Source organism: Mus caroli, chromosome 14 (genome assembly GCF_900094665.2).
Source record: "Mus caroli chromosome 14, CAROLI_EIJ_v1.1, whole genome shotgun sequence".
Taxonomy (NCBI): domain Eukaryota; kingdom Metazoa; phylum Chordata; class Mammalia; order Rodentia; family Muridae; genus Mus; species Mus caroli.
In genome coordinates, this window is record NC_034583.1 from 77,880,702 (window position 1) to 77,896,637 (window position 15,936).

Genomic DNA, 15,936 nt, shown 5'->3' on the forward strand with positions numbered 1-15,936 from the left:
CCATTCAAGTGCCTAAAGCACATTTATTCAGTCACGACTCATGAAGACCCATGTTCTAGCTTCTGTCAATATTACATGCTTCTATCAAGCCTCGGGAAAATGCCAAATTTCATAGCTCCTATGAGAATGTGTTTCTATTCAGAGATGCTGGAATAGGATGCTACCCTAAGCTGAATGGGAGTGAAGTGGAAGCATCCAATGCAGGCGGGATGACTTGGCAGAGAAGGTGTCGAGATGAATTAAATATGGAAGGCAAGATGTAGCTTGCAACCTCAAGTCTAGCCATTATTCCTCTCTGGACTCAATTTCCATACGTATGCACATTGTTTTAATATTACTAAATCTAATGTGCTCAGGATTTTACTCTGGAAAAGAGACTAGTTTCTTTATCTACATGTTACTCAAAGTAGTGCTTCAGCTGTTTCGGGAAGGCAGTTAAGGTGTGTATATATTTGTAATTTAAAATTTGAGAGTAATTGTAAAATGACTATTAGCTGGGTAATGTTTTAAGCTGCATGAGGAATGCTTAATTTCAAATGAAAGCAATATATTATTTTGCATGTTTATCAGTGTTATAAAAATAAAATATACAATCACAGATTAAGAATAAATAACCATAGATACTGACTTTAGAAAATATATTATTTCATCTCTATTCTAACTCTATAAAAAGCTTTATATTTATATCTCAATGTTTTCAAGCTACTTTAATATCTTGTATCTTTCTTACATTTAATAAAACTCCAGAGACCTTATTTTTAAAAAAAGCATAAAAAGCTTTGTCCATTCAGTTATCTTTCTTGAAACATTTATATCTACTCAAATATGTAAACCTGAGATATTTCTGTAACAGGTTTCGCTGAGCTCAATTTTTGTTGCCTAGTAGTCACTTGTTGTCTTGTGTCTTCTACTGCATCAACTCAAGTTACCTCTCAATGCTTCCTAGGGGTGGATATTAGGTATTGTCAGAAGCAAGCTAGCTTCCTCTGAGTGAACAAACAATATGGATCTACTATATCACTAGTGAATGCCTTACTTAGGTGTTTACCCTCATGTGGAGGCTATAGGACTGCTTTCAAAAACCCCTGATGGATTCATCTTCTAAATATTTTAATTTGAAAATATTTTAACTTGAAGAAAAAAGGAAGACATAATTGTGCTCTTGTAACATTGAAGGAAAATACTTCAAATACATACTCACAGAATTGTTAGGTACCCAAAAGCATGTGGTTCTCAGTTTCACATAAAATATTTTATTAATAACTACAAAATCTCCCCTTAGAAAAACAAATAAATAACAACCCTAGTAAGTTCATTAATAATGAAATCCTATTTTGTAAAATTAACCCACTGGTTCTGTTCTAGAATTACCAAGGCTCATGTTACAAGGCTACCAATGCCACAGGTGAGCAGGATGCCCTCTACTCTGGCAGGAAAAACTCCGCACTTGGACTGAATTGTTACCGATCACTCTGTTCCAGTACAACATGGTAATGGACAGACGAATCCCCCGAAGTGGAAATGTGAGATAGCCCAGTGGCTATGCAGGTGCTCATGATTACCCAATTCCTCCTCCAGCTCTTCTCTTCTATAAAGTTACCCAGGGCAAAGTGAATAAATTACTCACAACACTATTGACCCTTCATAACTTTGCTATGGATTGGTCTGCAAAGCTTTGAGGTAAATAAAATACTTCAATTTCAATTGGCACAGTGGGTCTTTAATGAAGCACAATATGGTTACATACACTGTTCTTTTTAATTGTCAATCATAAGCCTAAACCCTGGCAAACCAATGGGTAGAATGGCATGCACAGAGTGCTAGGAAGCAGGCTGCACACAGGACAGCAGTTTGCTGAGCGACTCTTAATTCCCTTTCTTAGGAAAGAGCCAACTAAAACCCCCATGTTCCATATGAACCTGCTTGTCAGCCTTTCTAGTTCATCACCTTTTTCAATCCTCCCCAACTGTTTTGTATGTCTGGACCTGGTTATGTGTTTGAAGAGAGGATTATATTTGATGTATGGATATTAATGCTAGTTTATGCATTCCTGTCTGCACTTTGCTGGTTTATAATGTAATATGTTCAGTTACATGGATTACAGTTATATCCATGCACACATGGATTAGTGTGTGCTAATGCTATATATGTTGTTATTAGTATTCAAAATAATCCAGCCTTTAATTTTCATTTTTCTATTTCATTGGGCGACAGAACAAAAAGCTTCATTAAGAGAAATACAAATTACTAATCATTTAAAATTATAGAACCAGTCTGTCAAATACATGTATTATCCAAAGTAAGAATGAATCTTATCAGGAAAGAAGAGAGTTCAATTAAGTTACACTGGGTATATTTTCATTGTGAAAACTTAAAGAATCATAATTAGGAAATCATCACAAATATTTTCAAAGTTGCAAAGTCAAAATCTAAGCAACTAAGATTGATCACATTGCTTGAGTAAAACAGACACCAAGAGATGAGAAGGGGGAAAACTCAGAATAGTTTCTTCTCTGTGGGAAGCCTTAGAGCTCCAAGTATGATCTCAGAATAACAAAGGTGCTAATGAAGACAGAAGCCCTATGTGAAAAGACTCCAAATACAACTTTGAAATTGTAAGCCCATCAAAATATGCATGGGTTGAAGATGCTTCTATTATAATCACAGAAGCTGGCTCAACACTCCATCATAAGACTTGGACATGATATTTTTGCCCCTGACAACATAAAACATATCAGTCTCCAAACTTCAGGAGGCATTCAGAGCATGCTCAGTGCTTTGCCCTCCTTCTATTGTCTACCTGGTTCCCACAGCAGTCAGCACAAACTGCATTCAGAGCTAACAGGCATCAAATTTGTGTGGTTGAAACGATTTACCTACCAAAACAAGTTGTGTTCTCCTAGAGAAAAAAACACAAAACAAAACCCACAAACCAAAGAAACAAAGCACCAGCAAGTGCCTTTTTGTTGGATGATGGAGTAGAAGTAGCTGAGATAATTGACTACAAGATACAGGATAATTTTAGGACACATTCTTGCTTTGTTATTGGTTCACTATATGTATATTTCAATTATATAAACAAAAAATTAACTAATGTTTGCCAAAAATTTGAACGTCAAATCTTAATTGGATGAAACCTAAGTAATAACCTGTAGAAATAATCTAATGCCAGAGCTAAGCACAAACTGGGTGTCTCCTCTGCTCAGGGTGTGGAAAAAGGAGGGAGACACCTACAGTTCCTATACTGTTACAGAGAAACAGGTTACCATATTTGTTGTTTGCACAGAGCTAGCTTGTTGTATGGTTATATGTGCATTTGGTTAAGTAAGGTTAATAAGTAACTTCCAAGTTACTGTCACTAATAATCTACAAAGACACATTTCAGTGAATGGTACTAGATGCTAGAGTCTGCTCATGACAGCCAACCCCTTCCTATTTGTGAAACCAACAGCTAAATTTCACAACAGCAGACAAAACAGTGAGGGTAAAGTTTATCGGATGAAGATTCACTAAGCACTTATAATATGAAGAAACCACTCCATCTCCAGACTGCCACCACATGCAATGCAAAGAGGAATTTTATATATGCATGGGAGATAAAAGAAGAAGCATAATGGGTTTTGTGTGCTCTCTTCTTCCCAGCGCTGCAGACCTAACACAGGCCCTTCAATGCATTAGGCAAGTGCTTTACCACTAAGGTAGATTCCCAAATGGGTTTCATGGACTAGCAAACAGAACTTCAGAATCTGACACATCTGTAGACATACATAAATAGGAAAAGGGCAAAATATAACACTTCCCTAAGTTGGGGTATTCGGTAGTAATAATGACAAGGCAACGTCTGCTTCTAGATGCCTTCTAAATCCTAGCCACAAGTGGAATCTCAGATCTCAGGGTCTTACACACTAAGAATTCGAAATGGATGTTCAGTGCAGTGCAAGCTCAAGAGAAAAACATTCCTGTGCTCAGGAATCACTTGTGTTCAAAAGCTACATATACATACACACACTCACACACACAAAACTACTCCATATGAATTATCTGACACTGAACAATTAAAGAATTCATAGTCCTCAAGTATGTTGGAAATGCTAAATGACAGATTTTTTTTGCATGTATAATTTGTCTGAAACCTTTTACCTAAAAGACAACAAAAGGTCAAAAGAGAAGGGTGCAGAAGAATATTTCCTAAGTGAGGCATTCAACAAACTATGTAAGACTCAGATGACATTGCTTCTGAGTTTGTAAAGAGTTGAAACGTGCTAATAATTCTGAGGAAGGAGACCTAAGAGCAAAGGAGTTTTCACTGAAAAGGAAGCCACATCAGGATAAGGAAAGCATTAAAGATAAAATCCTGCCGTTCAGACCAGGTGAGTAAAACCAGGGCACAGATCTCTTTCTTCTAGGATACAACGTGGGCTGGACACATTCCATGACAAGGCTACACTGACAAGGACAAAAGAAAATCAGGTTTAAACTCACAGGCAAGCATGAATACGATTCTGCTGTTGAATAAGATAAGGAAAGGTATGAGGTCACCAGCATCATCTCCTAGTTACAGACAGTTTGATAGGAGCCCATGAAGAGAGAACAATGAGTCACCAGATGAGTGCAAGGTTGATGCTTGCCAGATCACCAATTGGCAGAGCTGACGGTTCAGTCATTTCACCCAGCACCTCCAATCCTACCTTTATGCTTGACCCAGTCCCACAGAAACACATTGCAGAAAGGCAGATTCCCCACCCACCTTCATTTTCTCCCTCTTCCAGCCAGGCTTCAAGGTCACTGTCCTCAAACTTACATTTTATATTCTGGAAACAAAACAGTCATGCAAATGTATCTTCCACAATGAAGCCATCGATGGAAAGGGTAAGTATAAAATAAAGAAATGAAGGATGCTGTCTGCTCCATTTAAAAAATTGTCAAAAGAAGGTAACACCACCAACACCTCTCAAACCCTAAGTCATTACTTCAGCTTCCTTGTAAACTTAACAGCAGGGTGCTGTAAGCCATTAAAAGTGCAGAATTCAGGGAATGAGTTGCTCCAGGAGACACAGGCTTGCTTGTTGCCAAGTAAGATGGCCTGAGTTCCATCCTCAGGACCCACGTAGTGGAAGGAGAGGACTGACCTCTCCACCAAACTGTTCTTTGACATCTACACATGTTCCATAGCATTCACCTCCCCTATGCCTGACACGAGTCATATACAATTTTTTAAAAAGGAATCACAGGTAGTTCCTCTCAGAGCTGAAGCCCGTTTTCTATCAGTCTGGGCTTCTCCACCTCAGCATCGTCTACGCAGAAGGCTGGAGCTCACACAGCACCGTGAAGATTCACTGGGACTCGGTGTGCCCATGCAGTACACATAGCCTAGAGAGAAGCTGGAGCTCAAGCACTAGTGTGCTTGAGGCTTTCTCCTCTTGTTGGTGCTAATGACAACAAGAATGAACAAAATTACATCTCTCCTTCCCTTAGCCCTCATTTCTGGAAAAGCTGGAGCAGTAGCTCTAAACAGACTGGGGCCCAGTAAGCACAGAGCCGTGTTGTGGAAGAAAAGGACAGCAACAAAACCTTAACTCCCATGTGAGAACTCTTGGTCTAAACTGGGTGAGTTAAAGCACTGTCAAGTGAACAGCTGCTCTTCACAGAAGCTACAAGATCTTGAAAAGTTCTCCTCTTGGTCTACATGGCTTGCGGCAGCAATCTGTAACAGATGTTGCCTCTTTAGCTATTATAACAAGGCTCTTATGGAACAGAAATATAAACCTGAAGAATATCTACATGACTTAGTTGCAACTGTAGTAATACTTAGGAGAGATGATCTAAGTTGGTCAACAGTATACTACAGGGATAGCTTTTAATTGTTTTACTTCAAAAGCAGAGTTATTTCAAAAATGGCTCAGATAAATTCATTACAAATTAAATGATGTACTACAAGTGAAATTGGTCATGACTTTTATTGTGGAAGGAGAGGCTAGATATCAACTTAGTACCACTAGAAAGTGTTCTGGATACCACACACTTATTAGTTCTCACAATTCAGACTATATGGTACAAATCTGGAGCCAGACAATGTAGATCAGCATACTGGCTTATGGCTAGCTCTAGAATGATGGGCTAAGGGTGCTGAGTATAGATATTGGTTGTGGTGAAGTTTAAATAAGTGAAGATGGAACATGGAAAGTGGTTGACAATGAATACATTAGCCATTAAAGCATGACATCCACTGGTCATGGGATATCCCAAAGTTAACCAACCTAAGTGATGGGTTGTATTGGACTCATGAGGATGAATCAGACAGACTCTAACCTTAGCAGAATGAACACATGGTCAATGAGTGGAAGGGGCTGGAGCTAAGTAGAGAAGGAGCATCATGTTAGCCACTGAACTTGGGTGGCAGAGTGGCCTGAAACAGAGAAAGCTCCAAGGGAAGCCTGCCAGCTCGGCAGTGGGACTGGACCAAGGACCTGGTACTATCCTTCCTCTCATAATACAAAATAAACCTTCATCACTAATGTGCAGAATCGATCAGTGAAAGCAAATAAAGTAATGCTAACGTCATTCTGGAATCTAAGTCTACCTTTCTCAAACTGAAACGCTTTTGAACAATGGTGCCTCATTAGTCGTTAAATAATCCAACCCAATGCATTATACAGGAAGTGACACATACACGAATTACAAGAGGACAAAATGAGTCCACAGCATTAATGAAAACAATTGAAAGGACCCCTAAATGTTTGGCGAAAACAGAATGAAAAATGTTAGTAAATAAATGGAAGGTTTTCCTTAAAGGCTCATCAAATCATTTTTAAGTGATTATAACCAAGTCCAGCAAAGTTACAACAAAGTTTGCCTGACATGAAAAAGCAGCGCTCTACACTCAATCACCCTTTTCTTTATACTTCAAAACTTTTTAATCCTCACAAAATGTGTGCTGAAATACAAAAATGATTTCCCTACTTATTAAGAATAACAATTTTTCCCTTGCAATACAGTATTCCCTGTCTCCCAAGGGAAGCAACAATACCCTCTCACTTTAATGTGTGTGTGTGTGTGTGGTTTTTTTCCCCCATCTAATCAGCTAATATTTTTCAAAAGATCTTTTTAATACCTAAATGAAAGGATTCTACCTCAAAGACCTGACCTCCCTATTAAAGAGTCTGAAGCAAACTGTAGGAATGTAAAACCTACTCAAAGGGAGACGGCAGGGGGCTTATTGTACAAGGCATTAAAACAGGAGGGGGAAAGCTCCACAGGAGCTGCACGGAATTTGGTAAAATTATACCACAAAATACAAATTGATCTTAAGCATAAAGAAGCAAATTCATAGCCAAAAACTTATTATAAGTGTGCCCTGTAATCAGCCAGGAGGGGGCCTTTATGAAAGACTTCAGAATTTGTCACTTTTTCAATCAAAATTTCTGATTACAGTTTCATGTTTTAAAAGGACCGAAAGAGAACAAACTACATATTTTTCAACAGACTTAAAATTTGAAAAAAATTAAAGCTGATCTGCACCACCAGAAAAGATAGGTTTCGCTAGAGAAAGCAAGAAGAGAATTAAATATCACAGTTACAGAGAGAATGGGAAAGAACAATTGCAAGAGCACTTTTCAGAAAACAAAGGTAGAATTTTCACGTACCATAAATGAAGTTCTGAAGTTGTTCAGATCATTAAAAAACTCTTCCACGGAAACCTTCTTCATGTCGACAGCATAGTAGCCCATTACGCTCTGGTACAATTGTGTCATGCTGCCCAGTAGTGTGGAGAGGTTTTCATACTGCTCGCTCGCACTGATAATGAAGCTGTATATACTAAGTTAAAGGATTTTGAAATTTAGAAAGCAATGCTTTATATGAAAACATTTCTGGCTCCATATTTGATTCTAGTTTTTCATCACCCATCTTTCAAACTCAAAAATGGCTGTCAGGGTCTCTTCTCTATGGCACACAGCAGAGAAACTGTTATTGAATTTCAAACTAATTCTGGCAAATAGCCAAATAAATATTTATATATTTAAAATCTGTCTTTCATAGTTCAGTTCAGGAATTTTTTTCCAACTTATCATAATAATAATCTATGCCATGCAACTTGTGAAGTCAATGACTCTAGTTCAGCCACTAAGACTCAGCACTTAGAATCCCCTGAGGTAAGAAATATGGGCACAGAGAAAAGCAGTTGAGTTGAACAGCTTAAGGTCAATGCATAGCACCTCTGCAACCTGTGCTTGTACACCAGGCCTTCATCTCCCTGCCTCAACAGCCTTATCGCAAACACTGGAGGAGCAGGGTCACCTAGAGCACACAGTGTCGAGACAGGCAGTTCTACCAGCTTGCCTAGAAAAGTGGTCAGGCATTTGGGACTATCCATGAACACCGGAGAGTGTTCACTTTCTCAGTATCAGCCAAAGATTTTAAGAGCAGGATAGTAAATTGATGCTGTAAATTCTTTTCTAAAATACTCTTACATAGTTTCTCATACATATTACTTGACTAAAATTTACCCTTGGATACAGAAAACACAGTAGGCAAATGTGGAGATAGACATTTGAAATTGTTTTCACCCAAATTTCTGCTAATATAAATCAAACAACTCTGAAAGACTGTATAGTAATATGAGAATTGTATGTAATATGTAATTGTATGTAAATTTCTGATAATAAAAATCAAACAACTCTGAAAGACTGTATAGTAATATGAGAATTGTGTGTCATTGGTAATAGAAAATAGTTTGAAAACAGACAATAGGCCATCCTTAATTTCAATTAAAAAAAAAAACAAAAACCCCCCAAAAACTACTAAGAAAATCTGGTATAAAATATGCACCATATTCTGAAGAAAGACTTGCCTATGATCAGACAGCCTAAGGACATTTGTTCCAATACTTTGTTTCAACTTTGGTCCGAAAGGTCTCCTCAGGAATCTGGTGAAATGTCATGATATTCTATTTACAAAACCACACGCACACATGCATGTGGATATATAGTTGAGATATAATGACTTAAGAAGAAACTGCTTGGCTGAGGGTCTCTGGGGGATTCCATGCCTGTTCTTTTCTGCCCAGGTAACGGCTTACATGAGTTTTAACAAAAGGCAACGCACAAATATTACTAATTTTCTCCCAACATGTGGAGAAAGGGACATTGTCAAAAATTCATTTGTCAAAGAGTATAAAATAAAACAATGGTGCTGTGTAGGTTATGAGGTAAGACTATTAATAAGGAAACATCAGCAGTGCATCTGCATACACTTAGAAAACAGTGCAATTACATTGAAAGATGGGATGGAAAGGATGACTAAGAGCCAGAGCCACGGAAATGACATGGTTTTGTCCTAACAGTCAGGAGGTTTTTAAGTTGATTTTCTTATCATTATTGTGTATAAAACAATTTTCTCCAAAAGGAAATGAAGGAGAGCTTTGAGTAATGGGAATTATCAAAATAGTAAAGCTAGAAGTGCAAATAGCCAAATTAATCGTTAGAAGTTTGAAACAACTGTCTGATAGAGCAGAGTAACTGCTTACGTGAATAAGGCATACTACTTAAATGCTCTGAATGTGCTCAGAATGCCCTCTCTAAGGGACAGTGGAAGAATAATTATCACCATCTCAAAGAGGAACCCAAACTAGATGTCCTTGTGTCCACTCCTAAACTCTACTTCAACAAAATGTCCACGACTGGCATGCTGGTTGACATATGTAATCTTAGTGCTTGGTGGGCTTAGGCAGGCTTAATACTACAGATATGAGGTTAGCGTGGGTTTAAAAGAAAGCAAAAGAAAATGAAGGAAGACAGGGAGGAGGAAGGAAGGAAAGAGAAGTAAATGTGTATGTCAGGAATGGTTGGGCTGTATCATTTTTCCTAACATCAAGCTCTCTATTTGTTCAGAAAGACAGGCAATATGCAACAAAACAAACTTTTGATATAGTGCAAATTTACTGCCACACACATTACCTCTCCGTTATGTTTTAAGAAACCTATGTCTTTCTGTGTGAATCACAGCTGTTGTACTCTTCAGAAGATACATGAGCTGCAGATCTGTGCTCACATGATCTCAGAACAAGTAATCAGAACTAGCTAAAACACAACTTGTACTGTAGTCCTTGTCGACCATGACCGTTGACAGTCAGCTTCCTCTACAGCTACCGTCACACTTCTGTGTAGACCATTACTACATTGCCATCCTCGGGATCACACTGCTTCCATGGGCTCAGGAAACAGCTGGCAAAGTGACTGCTGTGCAAGGATGTGGACTTGAGTGGGGATCCCCAAACCCATGGAAAAAGTCAGGTCAAGTGGCACAGAGCTATAGTTTCAGAGCCGGGAGGTAGCACAGGTATGTAGCTGTAGCTCACTGTCTAAGTGGCCTAGTCAGATGGGTGAGCTCTCAGTTTAGGAAGAGACCCTGTCTCTTAACATGAGCCAGAGGAAGATACTAATCTCTAGTTTCCAGATGCACAAAGACTTGTTCACACACATAGGTGTGTGCATACATGATACATACACACACAGGGGGGAGGGGAAAGGGAGGGAGGGAGGGAGGGAGATGCACAATCCTTCATAGTGTTCAAGGATCAACTTCAGTGAGATCCATATATCTAATGTATTTGACAACCCCTTTTTAGAACCTTGGACCTAGACTACCATTTCAAGAAAGACTCTTAAGTTCCCTGTACCTGTAGGTCTTAGAACAGAATTTAACAAAATAGGCTAAGGTTGTGGTCATGCAATGTATATTAATTATAAAATGTGGAGACAGACAAGTACAAAAAGGTGAGAACATCCCATAATAATCAACATGAGTCGAATTAACCTTTCTTTGTCACACAGGGAGGCAGAGGCTAACTGAGACAAGAAAGGAGGTAATCCTGGCTAAGATGAAGGGGCTGGCTAAGAGACCTAGGCCATTATCTGTAAGACAATGAACACCAAGCTGTTGGAGAGTGGAGTAAGGGGAAGGTCAATGTAAACTGGATTCAAAGAGATCCAGTAGTAGCATATTGAATTCATCTTTAAAAGTCATTATAAATAAATCAGAAAAATAAAGAAAAAAGTAAAGAGAAATTACAAAGAGATAGTGGCCACACAAGACAAATTCAACAAAACAAAATCCATCTATTCAATGACCCAACATCCCATAATTAGTAATTGATTGGGAAGGGCCCAGACTACTGTGGGTGTTTAGATCACTGGCCTGGTGGTCCTGGGTTCTATAAGAAAGCAGGTTGAGCAAGCCAGGGAGAGCAGCCAGTAAGCAGCATCCCTCCATCACTTCTGCATCAGCTCCTGCCTCCAGGACCCTGCCCTGCTTGAGCTCCTGTTGTGACTTTCACTGCTGATGGATTGTGATCTGAAAGTGTAGGGCAAATAAACCCTTTCATCCCCAAGGTGGTTTTTGGTCATGGTGTTTATTCACAGCAAGTGGAACCCTAAGACAATCTATTTCTTTAAAACACTTCAATTAGTAGAATATTTAATACCTTATTGAATCATAATTGTTCAAAGTGAATATTTACATATAAAGATACATTTTTTTACAAATTAAATAATATACAATATTCCTCCAAAATTGGTTAAAGAACTAAAGTTTTGCTATAGGCTTCAACCCATGAGCATTTAGTTATAAATCATCAACAAAGTTTGAGAGCAAATAACAAATTTAGTACATTTTAATTCATTGTGCATTTCTGCTTCTAAACCCTTCCATTTTCTAAGATCCTGAAAGCTCACAATTTGCCATTTTAATAAGATCTGTATAAATTCATTTAATATTCAAAATTTGACTTGTCAGTCCTAATTAAAGTAAACAAAGTCTTGCAACGAATGAATTTAATTACTTCAAAACTAGTATGTCTAACTAAGATGAAGAGCAAACGGGTGCAGTCTAATCTTGGCAGAGAATATTTATGATTATAAGCTTTGTCAATAGCAAAGTGCACCAACTGTTCATATATCTGACTTCCAAGAGACATGGGAATGCTAATCAGTTCATTAGAGGCTTCTAGGTTGTGATATTTAGCGACAGGATATAGTAGCTCTCCTGTCCGTGGAGGGTAATTTTACTCAGAATGAAAAACTGTTTCCAGCAAAGCCTCATCCTGCCCGGTTCTGATTTCCTGCTGTCTGTGTTTTATGAGCTGCACACCTTTCAGGAAGCCGACAGCATTCAGTACTTTGTCACATGAATACAGGCAGGGCTATGTCCTGAGACCATCTGTGGAGCAGGATTTTAGGAATTCGTGCTAGTTTGAGAAACCCAAGCTTCCTAATTAGCCACTCGCAGTGTATGACCAAAAGCTACATGGGATCAAAATTTTTATAAGATGCTTTTTATATCTATAGCAAACAAAACCCAACAATTTCAGTTAACATACTTAAGGGTTAAAAAAGCAAAAAATAACAACAACAACAACAGTCATCACATGTGATTGTGATAACATGATAAAAATAACAGAAACAAATTCAAGCATAATTATAAAAATATAACTGCAATATACATATAGTAAAATGCATAATTTGTCAGCTGAAAGGGTGATGAAAATCTATACTTCTGATGGATATTTACTTAATTTTTTAGTCTAAAAAAAGAGAAAGGAAAATAAATCCTCACCAAGTCTATAGAGACAACCGCTTTAAAAAGCAGCTGGGTGGGAGATGAGATTCAAGAGGAAACAAACACATTACCCTTAACTGATTGCTACTGAGTGCATTTTTATGATATTTCCTGACAAAGATAGAGAAGGAAGATAAAATTGAACTAATTCACAATTAGGTTGAAAGCACATACAATAAAGTCTATGACAAACCAAATAATAATTTTCTGATTCACTAAATGTCAAGGGAGAAGTAAAAAGAGGAAGTCATATTACTTCAAATATATCAGTTTAAAGTATTAAGGAAGTCTATTTATAACTCCTCGTTTTACAACTGGGTTGTCCTTTCGTATAAAATTCGGATATCCATATGGGATTTTAATAATGCATATAACAATACTTCATTACCATGAAAAAGATACCCTTTGCTGATTTCATACAGTGGTCTGCACAGCAACTCAACATTAGCTTCAGGAATTAAAGATGGTCATTACTTCAGTTACTAATTAGAGACTAAGTGGCAAAGTTACTAATACCAAAAACAAGTGTATACAAAGTATAAATCAAACAAGACACAAGCCTCCATGCTACCAATTTACATACACTACCTTCATTTTGAGTCGGAAGAAAACATGCACACACAGTAATTAGGACAAGCTCCCTTTTATAGTTTGGAATGGCAGAGTCTTGTAACGGAGACATTACATTATGTGGAATCAGAGTTAATTTCTAGTGTAAATCAATTCTTGAGTAGTCAGGCATGTTGGGATTTTGTAGTCTATATTTGATTCCTGAAATAGTTCAAATGTAGCTAAGTCACATTTCACGACATTAGATTCAAACTTCCTCAAACTAAGTGTTAATATCTTTATCAGATGGAATTGGGCAAACAGAAGGAGAAAATTGAATAAACATTCTATCATTCAAGATGACAAAAGGTAAAAAGACATAGAAATATTTGGTGTATTATTTATGATAAAATACAGCCTAGTTAAGTTTACCTGAAAGATACAAGTTAAACCTTTAATGATATGACACTATGTAATGTATCTTAGTTATAAAAAGAAACTTAAAACAATATGAAATTGTAGATCCATTGACAACGAACTTATTTAGATATCAAAAGGATATGGACATCTTTATCACAAACTTGTCATGCAAGTCCTCAGGAGGGGGAAAGGTTTCCAAATTCTTCTCAAGCTGTTGAAGCTGCCTTCCCATCTGTTTCAAGTTCTTTTCCAGCATTTCTACAGAGACTAGAAGAGAGCATATTAAATGTCTTGAAAGGACAAAATTATAATATATAAAAGGTACAACAATCTAGCAACAAAACATTTGTTAAAAAAAAAAACTCATAGTGGGAAAATGCATTCTAAAACATTCTGTTTCATCAAATTTAATTTTTAACCTTTTGAATTTTAAATCCAGATATAAAGGAAATCAGACAATGGATTCTTTATAAAATAGAGAAACAGGAAGTTTCTACATAAGCCAACCACACTTAAGAAGCAAATGGTTAAAAGTAGACATCCTAACCACTACAAACACAACAGAAGAATCTAGTCACAGAAGAGCAAAGGAAGTTCACTGAAGTAATGAACTCAAATATAACTGTTACATGTTCCCCAACAAATCTCTTAAGAGAACTGGTGAATAGTTGGGAAGAATGTGCCAAAAAATCTCTGTATTGGACAAACTAGTCTCTCATAGGAATGAAGAGGCCGGAGATGACATTCTAAATCACAAAGACACCTTACCAGTACCTGAGCACTATCTAATCATCGACAGGCTGCATCTTTGCATTGAATGGTCTCCCAGTCAATACACATGAACAACCCATAGTAACCAGGACAGCTGAGCCATTGGGAAAGAATTGGCCTTGCTGCAAAGAGTAAGCAGTCAATCTTGACAGACTCGTTCACTTTTACATGAATAAGAGGTAACTATTCCATAAAGTAGAAGGTGTACCCTCAAAATGACTTTTAAATATTGATTTGCTTTAGGTTCAGATAAATTTTAATAAAAAATCCTATTAAGTTATGTAAAATGATATCTTTAAATTAATACAATAATTCTAAAATTTCATTTTCTAACAATGAATTATTTGTGAAGAATGAGTGCAAGTTTTACCTATAAGTGTGGAGATAGCCAGTGAATCAATCAAAATACCCAGGAACATGGTTTAAAACAAACAAACAAAGAAACAAAGAAATATTACAACAAAACCCAGCAATAATGGTTTATGTTCTTGAAAAACAATGCAACAGCAAAAAAATGAAAAATGTAAAAATATGAAATGGTAGTTTTATTTTTATATAGTTGTATACCAAACAACAATGCCATGAATACCTTTTAATAAAATCTTAACATATACTTTCATTTTAATTAACAATCTAATTGTTAAATACCACAATGCCTGAGTTATATGACTGAGTTACATGTAACAGTTGTCAGAAGAATGATATTATAGCTTTTGGCTCAGACCAATGGGAAATCATTCTTAATTTATATTCATGTACATTTTCCCAAATGATTTGTCTTTTCTCTTTTAAATTTCTGGTGTATATCCTATCCAGGCTTTTCAAAATGAGATAGGGCTAAGGACAGAACCTAGAGAAACAGTCTATGCTTAGGTTACAGGAGGCTGTAGGTTCAGCTTTATCTACCAATTTAAAAGTAAACGAGAAGGTAACAGAGACAAAGGTTTGAATGGAATCCTCCCACTATGACAGCAGTTAATGTAATAATCGAGGTTCATTCTTACTGCCAACCAGCATGCTGCTGGACACTGCTCCAGTGCTAATAGGTCATCTTATGTCTGCCCATCAATGTGTCCGCAACCATGGCTACTCCTCCACCAGATCTACAAGGCTTCCTTTACGTCTTTTACTTCCAAGTGCTTATTTTGCTACTCCTTACGCTTTCTCCCTGAATTACAGAAAGGGTACCTTTTGCTCTCCTCCTCTATTTGGTCCCCTTTCTAATGTGTCATTAGCATGTGCTTTACAATTATTCAAGAAATCTCACTGCTGACTCAGTTTTTATACTTTGAAAATGCTATTTTGAAAAGATTTTAAAAAACAAATTATTTTTTATTAACTAAATAAGTGGTCAGGAAAGTTTAGAGTCCTGTACCAACTTTGTGCTATGAATTATATTTTATGACTATAGCAGTATCAATGATGACGTTACCTTTGCCTGCCTCTCTCACATCATAATCTAGGTATCATTAGTGTTCCGAATTTACAAAATGAGGGAACCGAGGCTTAGTATTTAAGAAAAGCATAAACAATTCAAAAGTGCAATGTTACTTTTTTAAAAAAAGAACATCTAAAACAATATCT

General features: G+C 37.1%; 1 protein-coding gene across 3 annotated transcripts in view; it reads right to left on the minus strand.

The window, feature by feature from the left end:
* Nucleotides 1-15,936, minus strand: part of Diaph3 (diaphanous related formin 3) — a 473,693-nt gene that overhangs the window by 175,981 nt on the left and 281,776 nt on the right. For all 3 annotated transcript variants that reach the window (XM_029469353.1, XM_021182083.2, XM_021182084.2), the window contains 2 exons: nt 13,724-13,848; nt 7,644-7,808 (listed from right to left, as the gene is read on the minus strand). In XM_029469353.1, coding sequence (XP_029325213.1) covers nt 7,644-7,808; nt 13,724-13,848 — 290 coding nt within the window. The remainder of the gene's footprint in view (nt 1-7,643; nt 7,809-13,723; nt 13,849-15,936) is intronic.